Consider the following 14,553-nt stretch of genomic DNA (forward strand, 5'->3'; position numbering starts at 1 on the left):
GATAAAGATAAACAAGCAAACAAACAAACTATTTTTTTTTTGAAGTGTAAACAAACAAATTTTACCAAAAATTTTTCGGGAAAATTAATGATCCTCAAGGGATTAAAACTGCAAACGTAAAAGAACTGCGCTTTTTGATTTTTTTTTATCTTTCCTCAAAAGTTTTGAAAAACTTGCGGGGTGAAAATGTACCAGCAGCAAGTTGGTGACTTGTAAAGAAAATCAACACAAAACTAAGGAATGTCTGGTTATTATTACGCATCGTGACGTATGCTCAACAGCCAAGCGCACATGCAAGAGTCACGTGATCGATATACGCTTCAGTGACTTGAGACAATATTCAATGGTACGATGCATAACGTGGATCGCTTAGGACGCCACGGACAAACTGATACAAAGGAATTTTTACTATTTTGCGTAAATTCATCGATAATTCTGACAAACTGCTGCAAAACAGCTCAAGTACAAGCTGCATAAAAAAGCATCTGATTTCTCAGGCGATGGTTACATGAATATAGCCTACACTTCGGCTGGGAAACAATTTAAAAGCAAGATTGAAACCGTGTATAGATCACAACGTATATAATATATAGAGTCGATTCAGACGGACAAAACGCACATTTTTTAAAAGAAAGAAAAAGTGCAATTTGCCGGCCAAGATAGTGCAGAGTTTACTGGTTACGTAAAAGGCCACATAATCCTCGCGGCAATATTAGCCCAGCAGCGAAACCAGTTCTTTTTTCACTTTGATTCACCGCCTTCGCACGGCCTACAAAAGTAAAAACGGGCTGATTCGGAGCTTAGTGGAGCAGATATTAAAAATTGATCTGCAACAGACAGTCACAATCGCACAACAGTTTTATCAACAGTTTTGATTCAACATCATCACATGAAAAATATGAACAATTTTAGTGGTTGCGACGCTGCTGATAATCAAATGCAAACCCCAATTGTTCTTTTCACATGTGTGTCAATGGTGAAAGGATTTTGCTCGCTGACAAATTTCTATGGGTGAGTGTAAAATTTTCTCTCAAGATCGAAAAACAAGAACAACTCGAAATTCTCCGCGCCAGTATCGCAAAGCCACGTGTTACCAATGAAGTTAAAATACAACACAACCTCGGTGACGTAACCGCTTTGAAAAACAAACTGTTCAAGACACAAAACCACTGGCGGAGAACTGCGTGACTTGAGTCTTGCATGCGCATGTAGGCTATACTTGCAATGACCCTGACAGCAAAACCTGCCATTTTTGCATAAAAAAATGAAAAACGACAAATTTTGCTGTCTGTCTGGGGAAACATTAAACAAGGCCTTTATTTATGATAAGCATGACTTAAGGAAATCCAGACGATAGAGTGAGCTTCGGAGAGAATCTGATAACGTTATACAGACGTAAAATTGACATCATAATGTACGGTGAATATTTGTTGGAACAGATAAAAGTGTCATCATATAGTGGGCCATGTAGATACTGCATCCATTCCTCATCTGGACACAAGAAAATGAGTTTTATGTAATGCCTTAAGAATCATGCGTAAAAAACGTAAACAGATGAAAAAGAGAAAGGCGATTTTCTTTTTCACTTTCAGGCCAACAGCGTCAACGTCAAAAAAATTGACGCTTTAAGAACATAATTATAATATGTGACTATGGTATGATTATCATCAACTGTATGGGGGATACAGCGGGGGTACACGAGCAGCATTTACGCCGATTGCCTTATTAACTTATGCGACTTTAACTCCTAGTTTCTCCAAGACTCGAAGTCCGCTTTCCTCATATTCCTGTTTGGTCATCCAAAAGTTCTCCTTGTCCTTCATGATATCGGCGAGCACGGCTCCTCCAAGGAAGACCATGTGCTTCCTCCTTGGAGGATCTTCAATCCGAATCTTGAATTTCTTAAAAAAAAAAAAAATTTAGTGTTTAGACGATAGCGTTATTTTTAAGAACACAACCCTCAATGTTGGTGCTTTCTGCATTATGAAAGGCTTGAAACAGAAGCTAAACTACAGATAGTCATCCAGAATAATTGCTGATTTGTGATCTTTTTACGTTAAGTGTGTTATTACGTTAATTAATATTACGCTAAAGACAGTTATGGAGACCAAAAAACAAAAGTTAAAACAAAGATTCTATTTGAAAAAGGCATTAAAGTTGAAGTGAAGTAGTGACATGTTCTGTTGGATTATAAATAAAAAGCCTCATGCTTTCTATATACATCAGATTTAAGTCAAAATTTGAACACACAGACAAAAGAAATGCAAAACCACTCCTTTGACAATAACACGCATCGAAAATAACACTAAGTGCAAGTGCGTGGTTAGTAAAGCAAGTTTCATTGCAATAAACCAAGCAAATCAGGTTAGAAATCACAAACTAGCTATCTCTTTTTGTGAAAAAAAAATGCTTCTTTAAATCGCCTTTAACGTCGCAATAGTCACTCTAACGTCATCAAATACGGCAAGTTTTACTTGCTGGGATTTTTGCTTCGGTGTCAGTTGGTTTAGCCAAAAATACAAGAAAATCAAGCAGAGGTCACGAGTATGAGAAGTAAACAATCTTGAGTGTGGACTGTGGATGTTATGTAGGTAACCATCGACAGATACATAGAGGCAATCACATATGCGCAAAACTTTTTAAAAAGGAATGTTGCGTTCAAGTGAGAGAGATCTTTGTTCACAATGCGCCAACACTTGGACTGGCATCGCGTCACACGTACTCATACTCGGTTTCGAACAAATGTCTTTTGATACTGAGTCTCTGAGCCAGAGGCGTATTTGTAATCTGTAGGTCGCTGCAGCAGATGAGGTGTTTGACCGGTGGACACTTTAACATAGAACAATTTTCCCTATGAAACAGCTGACTGCAGCATTGTGAGCCTTCTAGCACTCAGTCAGTGAGTTGATTCTTGCTTTGAACTTTGCTTGGTAGTTAAGGAAAAAAGAGTAATGGCAGGGGTAGAAATCGAACCCACGTCATCGACATCACTACTTCCCTAACCTTTAAACCGCTAGGCCACGCTGCAGACGGCGAAATGCTTACTTAATTTAATTTCTAACGCGCATGAGTCACATGATTGCAATCATCTGATTTTAATCTAGCCTTCTGATTGGTTAATAAACCACATCTGCTGCAGCGACCTATAGTTTACAAATGCGCGAACCGGGGAGACGTGCTTCCAAGTCTACGATGTGACATTTTCGATGGACGAATGAGCGAGTCAAATGGGAAAACAGTAGTGTCAAATATGAAGCACCCGCAAAATCTACCCGAGGATAATGGCACACAACACGCAAAACAACCGCTAGCTTACCGTATTATTCTAGAATTCCATCGTGATTGGTAACAGAATAACGAAATATAGAACATAAAGATGTTCATTACTGGCATGCAACATCAGTGGTGATTAATAAAGTCAGAAAAAGTTTGACCTGTTTAGGCTTAAGTGTACAAAAAACAGAAAAACTTTCTTAGCAGCAAAATTTGTGCTGAAAGAGTCTGTTATAGATTATAGAACCTTGTTGACAAATGCCGGGATATTGTATTTACACTTCCGTGGCATGCGCAACACGCATGCGCAAAAAACATGCTGACAGGCCAACACGCCTTTCGTCTGAGTCGGAAATTTTACAGAGTAGCCTTCGAATCCTATACGAAGATCAGTTAATTGGCACAAGTGCCGAAGACGCTCAGGTGGACTTACGTGCGGAAAACGTACAATTTAGCCACACGGGAAGAATGACAAGATGTTTTAGGTTGGGATTCAACCCCTTAAACGAAAAGAAAAAGTTGGCAAAATGAAAAAAATTTGATAGCAGATAGACAACATGCTGCTGTTGACGAGAACTAGTCTATGAGTTTTCACGACAATTCTCGGGTCACCTTACCGAGAATTTGGTGTGGTCGCCCTTGAGGACATGCTGGAGGTAGAGCTGCTTGATCTCTCGCTCCATACGGGATGGCAGACCGGGGAACATGGTACTTCCTCCAGAGAGGACGATGTGTTTGTAAAATTCACTCCTAAACATTATAAAAGTTGAAATAACAAGCCATGTCACGAACAACTAAGCAAGACGCAAAACGTGTAGATAACGTCATAGACGGCGACGTAAGAAAGTCTCCCTTCAACCATGAGATTACTAATCAGTGGGTTTAAAATAATCTTGTTCTGTTTTGATGAGAGTCCCAGATAAATATGATAAAAAACTGTAAAGTGTTGAAGTCAAGTACAGTTTTTCGCTTAACTTAAGCTTTGCGTTCCTGAAAGGGTCAAATAGTAGCTTAGCGTGGTTCACAGTTTTGGAACACTTTGGTGACATTTCAGGAAGGGTATGCCAATCATTCACCAGTTACTAGGTAAAAGTATGGCTTGAAATGTGCCACCTTTTTTTCCTAACCGAGAAGGTTATACTTTATATCAGTTATAGCTAATCTGATTTGGGATGCGTGAAGGCTCGGAGAAAAGTATTGGATTACTTTGCAAGCTATATAGCTTCGTTGGGATTGAAATTAGCTTCAAATTAATTTTAACTAAATTAATGGGTGCGAATATGGCTGATGAGTGATGAGGCTTCTGAGCGGTGGAGCTTCTGCTGCAGGATGGACACGGGAAGGATGGTTGAGAAGAGTTCTTGGCTCTTGTTCAAGGCTTAGATCTTGCGCTTTTCCAGTTTTTTTGACAGCAGATGGTGTGGGTTGTTTTTCTGGTGATGCTACGCCTTCAAAAATATTCTTCAGGAATGCACAAATGATCGTTAATCGATCTTATTCCAGTGCAACTTATCGATGGTAACGTAAATTTATAACGAGAACAACCTAGTTGGTTTAATTACAAGTACGTTTTCATTGTTTCAGCTTCAACGAACCTAATATCAATGTCTGCCGCTTGGATTGTGTTGAAAAGCAACTCAGCTATTCCACAAGACTCAACGTTGATCAGGTGAGGCTGGAACAACGCCTCTGGTGCTTCAAACCTCTCACCGGCCACCTTTACCAACCGCCCGTCCGGCAACTGAATGAAACAAGTTGACAATGTAATGTTGCTTATGGCAGTACCAGGCGAGAAATGCTAAAGACATAAATGCTCAAATACCACATCACAAAGTTGAAGTCGACGTGTGCAAGTGGGTTGAAACACGAAAATGTGAAAATACAAATCACGAATTCAACTGCTAAAAAACAAATAAAAAAATATGTACCTTGTACGACTCCACCAAGTAAGTTGTCTCTGTGGCAAGCTTTTGCTCTTGTTCTGTGTCGTAACTGTAAAAGTACGATTAGTTACATCATTATGATGTTGATTTAAAATGGATAGGATTACGTATTACTTGTATCTTCTCACTTAAGGTTGTTACCAGAGGAATAAAAATTTTAACTTTAGATTGTTATTGTGCGATGAAGGTAAGATCAGTCCGTCGGAATTTAGCTTTAAAAAAACTCCAACACTATCAAAAATAAAACACGGAGCGTCACACAACAATTGTGCAGTGAAGCCACTTTTCAAATTAAGCGCTAGAAGCCTCGCACATCACGGCTTTTCAATCTGAGGAAGGCTAACATCTCTCCTGTAGCAATTTAATAGTATAGATTATAGTTACAGTATGATGAATGCACAGTTGCACACAATATTCAAAAATAGAGGTATAGTTGATGATCGATAAACCAGTTGGGAAAGATGTGACAGCTTGCTTTAAGAGGTTTGCCAATCCCAAAGAAATTAAAGGTTTTTCACAAAACACAGGGAGTATGGTCATAAACTTTATCCTGATCACAAATCACGTGGTAAATTTGTGATTTGATTTTCCAGCGATGGAATTGAAGTACAATGCAGCAATGTGATCTTGTCGATGTTCGCGTTCAAAAGACAAACCAAAGCGGATGCAAACTTTTGTATTGTTCTGAAGGCAAGGCAGCCAATCACAGTGTCTGTTATGAAGTGTATCGTTCAATTTCTTAAAGCGACAGCCGAGTCCTCCCACCACCCGGTCAGGCAGTCAGTATTATTTTACCGACACGATGACAGACCAGATAAGTGGTGTCAAAGGGAAACTTACGCAATGTAGCACAACTTCTCTTTCATCATGCGCACTGTCTCAAAGTCAGCAGATTGATTGAAAACGTATCCTCTTAGAAGAAGCAACTGCAACAAATGGGATCCTATCAAATTTGAACTGTATTGAGGAGCAATCTTAAACGTTCAAAGAACCGCATAAAAGTTAGCGAGACCCGGTAAAGGTTTGGTAAAACATACACACTCCAGGTTTTCATTGCTGCCGATCGCTTATTCAATATTCAATACATACAAGAGCCTTTTTCGGTGAGAGCCTTTTTCGGTGAGAGCCCTATTCGGTGATTTTTTTGAATTTTTTTTTGAAAATTATCGGGTACCGTAGCCTAATTAAAACCCTTAACCCCAAACCCCCTAACCCAAAAACCCAAACCCCCAAAAAACCCCAAAACCCCCAAAAAACCCCAAACCCCAAAAAACCCCCAAACCCCCAAAAAACCCCAAACCCCCCAAAAAACCCCAAACCCCCAAAAAACCCCAAACCCCCAAAAAACCCCAAACCCCCAAAAAACCCCAAACCCCCAAAAAACCCCAACCCCCCAAAAAAACCCAAACCCCCAAAAAACCCAAACCCCCAAAAAACCCCAAAACCCCAAAAAAACCCAAAACCCCCAAAACCGCAACCCCCCAAAAAACCCCAACCCCAAAAACCCCCAACCCCCTAACCCCAAAACCGCAAACCCCAACCCCAAAAACCCTCAACCCCAAACCCCAAAAAACCCCAACCTCAAAAACCCCAACCCCAAAAACCCCCATACCCCCTAACCCCAAAACCGCAAACCCCAAAAACCCTCAACCCCAAAAAACCCCAACCTCAAAAACCCCAACCCCAAAAACCCCCATACCCCCTAACCCCAAAAACCCCCAACCCCAAAAACCCCTATCCCTATAACGGCAATGATAGTTAGGCTACGGCGCGCAATAATTTAAAAAAAAAAAACTCACCGAATAGGGCTCTCACCGAAAAAGGCTCTCACCGAATCGGACTCACCGAATCGGACTCACCGAATCGGGCCATTCCGATACGTGAAAGCAATGAAAACAACGTTCATTATTACCTGGCCTCTTTATTGCTTTATTTTAATTAAACCAAGAGCGGAAAATCTAAAAATTATTTATAATGGAAAAGGAAAACCGTCGGAAAACAAGATGACCAGCACTCCAGCAGTCTCACTTTGATCAGGTATCGGGTGATGTTTCGGCCTGCCACGTCAAGTCTTCTAGTGAGATGAGGCAGTGAAAATCCTTCATATACAGGACAGATGTGGGAGACTCCATCTCCAATGTCCACAACAATGCCCGTCAATAAACCTGGATTTACGCAAGACAATTGAAAAGCTGCTGTGGTTTCAACATAATTTTATATTTTGTATGGGTGACAATCCATATTCACAGGAAAAAAACTGTACGACATTCATAGCCTAATAAAGAATTATGTTAAGTAACTTCTAAAATTATGTTATTTTGGCTTATTGGAATTGAGAAAAGGTTCAAACCTTGAGCGTAAAGAGTAAGCACAGCCTGGACAGCGATGTAGCAGCCATCGAATTGGTATTTTTCAAACATCCTCTGCAATGTTAATATTTATAAATGTAGGTTGATACACCGACGATCAGTCGGTGTTAAAAAGGGATAAAACCATTTTTCATGACAAAAAAATTCTCATTCTGAAAAGTTTTACTTAAGACTCAACAAAACAGATGACCTACTATGAGCACTGACTCTTTAAAAAATACAACATTATCGTTAAACCTTTTCAATTATATCAGTGATTTGGCACAGCAAAATTGTGTCACCTTTCTATTCAGACTGTAAGTTAAAAGAATCTTAAAATAAAGGAAATATCACCTGAATGATTTGCTCTCGATTCTTCGTAGGATTCATTGGTGGTTCTGTGAGCAAAACGCGGGAATTTCTGAAATGTATAATTTCTAAGATTATATATATGGTTTGCAGTTTGATGGCACGAAGACAGCAATGGGTTTTGCATTGGTGTTGTTAAATCTTTGTGTCAACCTTCAAGTGTGTCTTTTAGCGCCTTTTCAAAGTAACAGAGCTGTGTGCTCTCTGTAGATGTCGAGCCGATGTCCTTTCGAATATTTAACAGCATTTAGACCACTCGAATGTGCATGAGACAAAAAAAGCAGAAACAGTTCACCTTGGATCAATGTCAAGCTTCTCAGGACCAAATGTGTAATCCCAAAGATGTTCCATGTCTTCCCAGTTCCTTACGATTCCATTCTCAATAGGATAGTTCACCTCTAACTGTGATCTCATCAAACTGGCATCATCGCCGATCATCAAGTCCTTCAGCGAAGAAAAAATGATTATAATATATAACTTCAAGTTTTACAACTTCAATGCTGGTATCATAAACAATCGTTTTCATAATGCAGTTTGAACAAATTTATTCGTCAACAACTAGAAAAAAATTGGCATAAACACAAGCATTGTAAAAATAGAGAAGTTATCAAAACACAATAGGTAAAAAAACATACACATCATATTTACATACTTAAACTAATTCTTTTTCAGCTGTTTAACAGTACAGTAAGTACAGTTATATATAAGTAGGCCTACCTATAGTACCTATGCTTATCTCTACTGAAGAGTCTCCAGCATTTACAACTTAACAAGTAAATAAAATCAGGCAGACCTGTTCGAAATCTTGTATAATTTATTCATAAAGCTTTCACTGCCCTAAAGGTGGCTTTTAGAATGATATAGGCCTACTGTACTGAAGAAGGCATTTATGGTGGCAAAAGGCTAATCAATAAATTATTACTAGTTGTTTCCAAACCGGGATGATTTTATTTATTTGTTACTTTTTATTTCCCAAATGAAGGATCCTTGTGTAACTTTTTGTTCTCACCATCATTTATAAGATAGACTAAAATAATAAGAAAAATTAATTCAGCTTTAGCTAATTTTTGAATAAAAGGGCAATGCAAGCTCAAAATAAGATGTACCTTAATTTCAACATCTCCAGCTTTGGTAGTAGATCTCAATATAGGTCGGCCAACCAGGGCAGGAAAAATATGAGCTGGAAAGTTTGATCCACCAAATCCACACTTCACAAACTACATGCAAAAACTTCAATAAACACAGGTGCCAGCTTATAAAACATTAAATACTACAAAATAGAGTGCTCAATGCCAAGCAAAAAAGACAAACAGAAAAAATATAGTTACAGTTTTGCCAGCTAATATGTTAAATTATATTACAAAAAAGAAATATCAACATTCATCCTTTTTTTAATTAGCCTATTCAAAAAGTAAATCCCTATACTTGTCACATTTAGTTTTCAAAAATAGTTTTTCTTAAATCATATCAATACATATATTATATAGGCCTCAAATCATGCTGCATAAAAGCAATGATATATTATACAAAAGGATAATTTCAATTGAGATAGAAAAGTGTAGCACTTGCCCCTGTTCCATTATCACAAACAACAACTCTTCTTCCTTTGCTATCCATGTGAAAAATCTTCTTCACAAAATGCAAATGTTTTTCAAAGAAACTACACTTAAAGTACAAAATCAGGAACACAAAAGTAATTGTTTAATTGATTAGAACTAGAAGTTTGGAATATGAGGGCGAGTTAATTAAAGCTTATTCTTGTGGATATTAGCATATATCAAGTGGTAACTACAGTACAATGTCTACAAAACAGGCTAATTCACTGGGTCAGTACTACTAGTACAAAAGGGATCATGTTGAGAGCCTTCACGTTGCCATCCGCCCATCCCCGTTAATCCTTTACAGGAGACTAATCTCAACACCACACTCCAGCTACTGCCTTTATGAACACAATGACACAAACGTATTCCAACAAGACTCAAATGATGCAAGAGCTTCATCAAAGTCGGCCCATTGGAACACACAAGCGTGGCAGCTGCACGATTAGAAATGTGGACTTCTGAGCCCGATAGGACACAACATCTTGCCATCCCAAGTCCTTCCGAAAGTCTTCAACAAACTCCCACCCTTTAGAGAAGAGAGTGGTGTTGCCTAAATAGAACCCGCTGCGGAGTCGGGAGAAATAAAAGCAACCTTTTCTGATGGAAGATGATTCCTGACCCAACGTGTGATTGCGGCCTAGACAATCAGACGATGAAGCACATCCTCACCAACTGCCCCCTTAGGCCCTTCATGTGATCACAACGACCTCAAAAACATCACAAACAATGCTCTTACCTGGCTCCGACACTGGCGTGACAAGCTATGAATGAATTAGTACAAAGCATTAACAAACTATCTGATATTTGTTACTCCAAATTTTTGGTAAGAAAATGCTATATTTCAATGGAGTGATAATATAATATGGAATCAAATAATCAAAGATAAAAAAATATCACATAATACATTCAAATTTAAATGTGTTTTCTAAAATTTGTTTTATAATAACCCATCCTACAACTTATCATCTACTCATTTTTTATGCTTATATATGTATTTGCTGTTTTGTTTAGTTATTTTACCTTTGATTTTATGTGTTGAAGTATTATACCTATCTAACTTTTAGTGTTATTATATTTATTTAAATGCTAGAGTGGTAGTCAACTTTAGTGACCTTTTGCTGCTTTTTGTTGTTGTAGAAAAAAAATTTCATTAGTGACATGATTGATTGATTGAATCTTTATCCTCGAACTGGGAAAGCTTCTTGCAGAGCTTAATCCTGGCAGTTTTGCATAATATAGAGGCTTTGAATCACTGATGCAGGCCCGGTCACTGAGATTGACAGAGTGAAGTTTCCGATTGTTGAAGTCTTGTTGCCGGGGAATCATTTCATCCATTAGTTGCCGCTGAATGGAGAGCAGTCCTTAACGTGCGTTGCTCAAGCACACACCCTGAGAGTCGAACCAGCTCCGCTTGAACCAACTGAGCTATTGGGACGGACACGGACTGGACATGTCTGGACTAGACACAGACTGGACATGACACGGACATGTCTTGCATGCACACAACAAAATTTAAATTGTAATCTAAACTTGCTTGATTAATTATTCTTGTTAATACATGCAGACCAGCGGTTCCCAAAAAGAGGATTTTCAAAAAACAGTTCCCAAAATAAGGGCCACAAGGTTTTGCCAAAAACAAACTTCTAGTTTCTTCATCCTACCCTATGACAGCGATTCCCAAACTTTTTCTATTTGCGTACCATTTGGACATTTCATACAGTGTTGATTTTGCACAGTAGCATACAATGCTGATTTTGTCATCTCAATTTGTTTGCAACCTCTATCTTCTCTTTCTTCAGTGAGAGTGCTTCCAAGATATTTAAAGTAAGATACCTACCGGTATTTCAATTCTTGACTGTTTTATTGCTATGTGCTTCTTTGTGTGAACCTTGTTGTTCTTCGCCACCTAGAGGGTCAAGGAGCTCTATCTTTTACCACCTTTGAACAGTGACTACAACTTGGGCTAAATATAATGTGCTCTTCTACAGACAGTCTTGCTTTACCAGTCTGTAGCCTAGGTTAATATTTTTGTTTATTCATAGGCTAGTCTTATGCATAATAAAATTATCAAAAATCAGAGAGGTAAAGTAAACAAATCAAATTGCTTAGTTGGATAGTTTTAAATCTTTTCCTTAGTTCTTTTTAGTTTCAATGATTTAGCCTATTGCATTAGGGTACCAAAACATCAAAAAAGTTAGGCCGTGGCTATATTTACACTATATAGTGTAATAATAGCCTGAATAGTGTTCCAAGATAAGAAATTCTGCCCTAATTTGAGAAAAGTTTAAGGCAGTGGTTACATTTACGGCGCCGTAAATACAGCCATTCTATGCCTTTTTTTTAATCTTTACGTCGCTTTTTTTGCACGCGCGCTGTTGCTGCATCTGCACGCTTGCTGCGTATTTTTTTCTATTTTCACCTTCTCTTTCTAACACTAAAGAACAAATGAAAAAAAGTGCATAACTGCATATATAACTTCTAAATTCAACTATTTTTGTCAAGTGAATCAGTGGCGCGTGCGATCTTTATATGGCTCGCACTCACAAGGATGCGAGTTCGATACCACCAAAGGTGATTTTTTTCTTAAACTAAATTCTAACCCGAAGTGACTCAATCGTTAGGCTACGCATTTTTGTGGCCGTATTTAGTTCTGACCATCACAACGAAAAAACAGTATATATATGACATTTCTTCCATTCTATTTGTAATCAAGGTTCTATTTGAATAATAAGATTATATAAGATTCTATTTGAATAAGATTTAATTTCAAATTGGTTTTGTAATTGAGTCATTGAAATTGACTAAGTGTTTGAATAAAGAAATGAATAAAGAAAAAGAAAGTTGCCCGAAATGCCGTAAAAAAGTTACAGTGGATGGAATTGCTTGTGACATTTGTGACTGTTGGTTTCATGCTAAATGTGTGAGCTTGACAAAAAATGCATTGCAAATTTTGTCAAGTCACAGCAGCAGTGCAACTGGTAGCAATGGGGTCATACAATGGTTATGTCCTGGATGCCAGAGAGGTTCAAAAAAGATTATGGATCATATAACCATGCTTATGAACATTCAACAGGAGCAGAGACAAAAAATAGAATTACTAGAATGTGAAGTAACTAAGCTATATTCGCTGATAGAAACTGTTAAAGAAAAACCCTGTGAAAAAACTCTCAAGTTGTTGAATTGCATAATGAAATGCAAAAGCTAAAGCTGGATGTTCAGGAAGATATGGACAAGCAAAGAAGGCAACTCAATGTAGTGGTTTTTGGGGTCGGTGAATCAACATATGAAACTGAATCACAGCGGCGTGAGTCTGAAGAAGACAACCTTTCTGCTGCGGTGGAAGAGGTTATCTCACACAAGATTTGTATGGTTAACAACAAAAGGTTGGGAAAAAAAAGGAGGGAGAGACACGTCCAATACTAGTCACACTGCAATCACTGGATGACAAACATAAGTTACTAACTTCGCTTTTAGCTAAAAGCGAAACTCAATCAATTGCATAAGTTACTAAAAAATGGATATAAAATCAGTCAATCAAAAAACTTTCAGTTCAATGTACATCGGACAAAACAAGAGAGGATGCTTTGGAAAAAACTGATACAAGAGATGCTTGCACAAGCAACGAGGAAAAACTATCTTGGAAAATAAGGGAAATGAAAGTGGTAAAAATAGGAAAATAAAATTTATGGATAAAAAATACTGCATAGTCCTGCACACAAATATGGACACCTTGACAAATAAGAAAGATGAGCTCCTTGCTAGAATTATCACTTCCAAAGCTGATATAATTGCTCTGGTAGAAATAAAACCAAAAAATTATCACTTCTGTCTGACACAACAAGAACTACAAATACCAGGATTTGATATCTTTTGCAAACTTGATAACACTGGTAGAGGAGTATGCATCTATACACATAAAAGTTTAAAAGCAGCTGAATGGCAAGATCCTTGCTGGCATCTTCCTGATGCATTGTTTATTGAAATAAAAGATAATTTTGGAGTAAATGTAGTAATTGGAACTGTCTATAGAAGTCCAAATAGTAGTGATGCTCACAATCAGAACTTAAACAACTTATTGTATAACCTTGGATCAAAAAACAATGATATTTTGCTTGTTGGAGATTGGAACTTTCCTGAGATTGACTGGTCTGTGCCAATCTGCACCAAAGCTGTGACCCACCCAGCCAATTTATTTTTGGAAGCCTCTAGGAATGCATACCTTGATTAACATGTCAAACAACCAACACGGATACGAGTCGGAACTACACCAAGTTTAATTGACCTGGTCATGACAAATCAAATTGGCCTAATTTCAAATGTTACTGTAGGTTCCCCAATAGCTAAAAGTGATCATGCCACAATACTGTTTGACTTGCATAGCAGAAAACCATCACCACGATGTCTAACTGGTTCTACAATTATTCCAAGGGAGACTTTAATGGTTTAAGGAAAAGCTTAGAAAAGGTGGACTGGGATCAAATACTGAGTGATACTTTAGACTTACCAGAGATGTGAGAAAAATTCAAGAATAAAATATTTGAGGCTCGTAACAAATTTGTACCCCATGTCAAGATATCTGAAAAACGACAAAGACCAAAATGGTATTACAATCAAGCCCAAACTGCAATACAAGCAAAACATAAGACATACAGAAAATGGCTAAAATCAAGAACAAATGAAGATTATAGATTTTACTGCAAAAAGAGAAATACCTGTACAAAAGTCATACGTAATGCAGTTAAAAATTATGAAAAAACTCTAGCAGCCAATATATCTTGTAATCCAAAAAGTTTCTGGAACTATGTAAAATCCAAAACAAGGTATCAAGAAGGTGTTGCAGACATTGACACTGCTTATGGAAGAACAGATTCTGATGATCTCGAAGCTGCTGAACTGAATAGTGCCTTTTGTGGTGTATTTGTAAATGAAGAGGACAATGGGAATGAAAGAGATTTTCCCTCATTCAGCACTAAATCACTCACTCATGAAATGGAAACAGTCCATATAACTATTGAGCAA

The 14,553-nt window shown here is 37.8% G+C and overlaps 1 protein-coding gene across 1 annotated transcript; it reads right to left on the reverse strand.

The window, feature by feature from the left end:
- Nucleotides 1–234: 234 nt before the first annotated feature.
- LOC145778889 (actin-related protein 2) lies at nucleotides 235–9,632 on the reverse strand. Its single transcript, XM_082590481.1, has 11 exons — nucleotides 9,503–9,632; nucleotides 9,040–9,150; nucleotides 8,229–8,377; nucleotides 7,919–7,985; nucleotides 7,567–7,639; nucleotides 7,245–7,381; nucleotides 6,057–6,142; nucleotides 5,202–5,265; nucleotides 4,869–5,014; nucleotides 3,891–4,023; nucleotides 235–1,901 (listed from the first exon to the last, which is right to left on the reverse strand). Exons 1-11 carry the CDS (start codon nucleotides 9,548–9,550, stop codon nucleotides 1,731–1,733), a joined length of 1,185 nt encoding a protein of 394 aa, XP_082446607.1. The 5' UTR covers nucleotides 9,551–9,632; the 3' UTR covers nucleotides 235–1,730.
- Between the last annotated feature and the right edge of the window lie 4,921 nt (nucleotides 9,633–14,553).

The sequence above is a fragment of the Aplidium turbinatum genome, chromosome 1, assembly GCF_918807975.1.
Source record: "Aplidium turbinatum chromosome 1, kaAplTurb1.1, whole genome shotgun sequence".
Classification (NCBI taxonomy): domain Eukaryota; kingdom Metazoa; phylum Chordata; class Ascidiacea; order Aplousobranchia; family Polyclinidae; genus Aplidium; species Aplidium turbinatum.

Bases quoted from the DNA above. Each gene is read 5' to 3' on its own strand.
- LOC145778889 (XM_082590481.1), bottom strand. From the start codon at position 9,550: ATGGATAGCAAAGGAAGAAGAGTTGTTGTTTGTGATAATGGAACAGGG. The intron at 9,151-9,502 runs GCAAGTGCTACA...TTTTGCATGTAG, and splicing joins TTTGTGATAATGGAACAGGG to TTTGTGAAGTGTGGATTTGG. The intron at 4,024-4,868 runs GTTCGTTGAAGC...TATAATGTTTAG, and splicing joins GCGGCAGACATTGATATTAG to GAGTGAATTTTACAAACACA.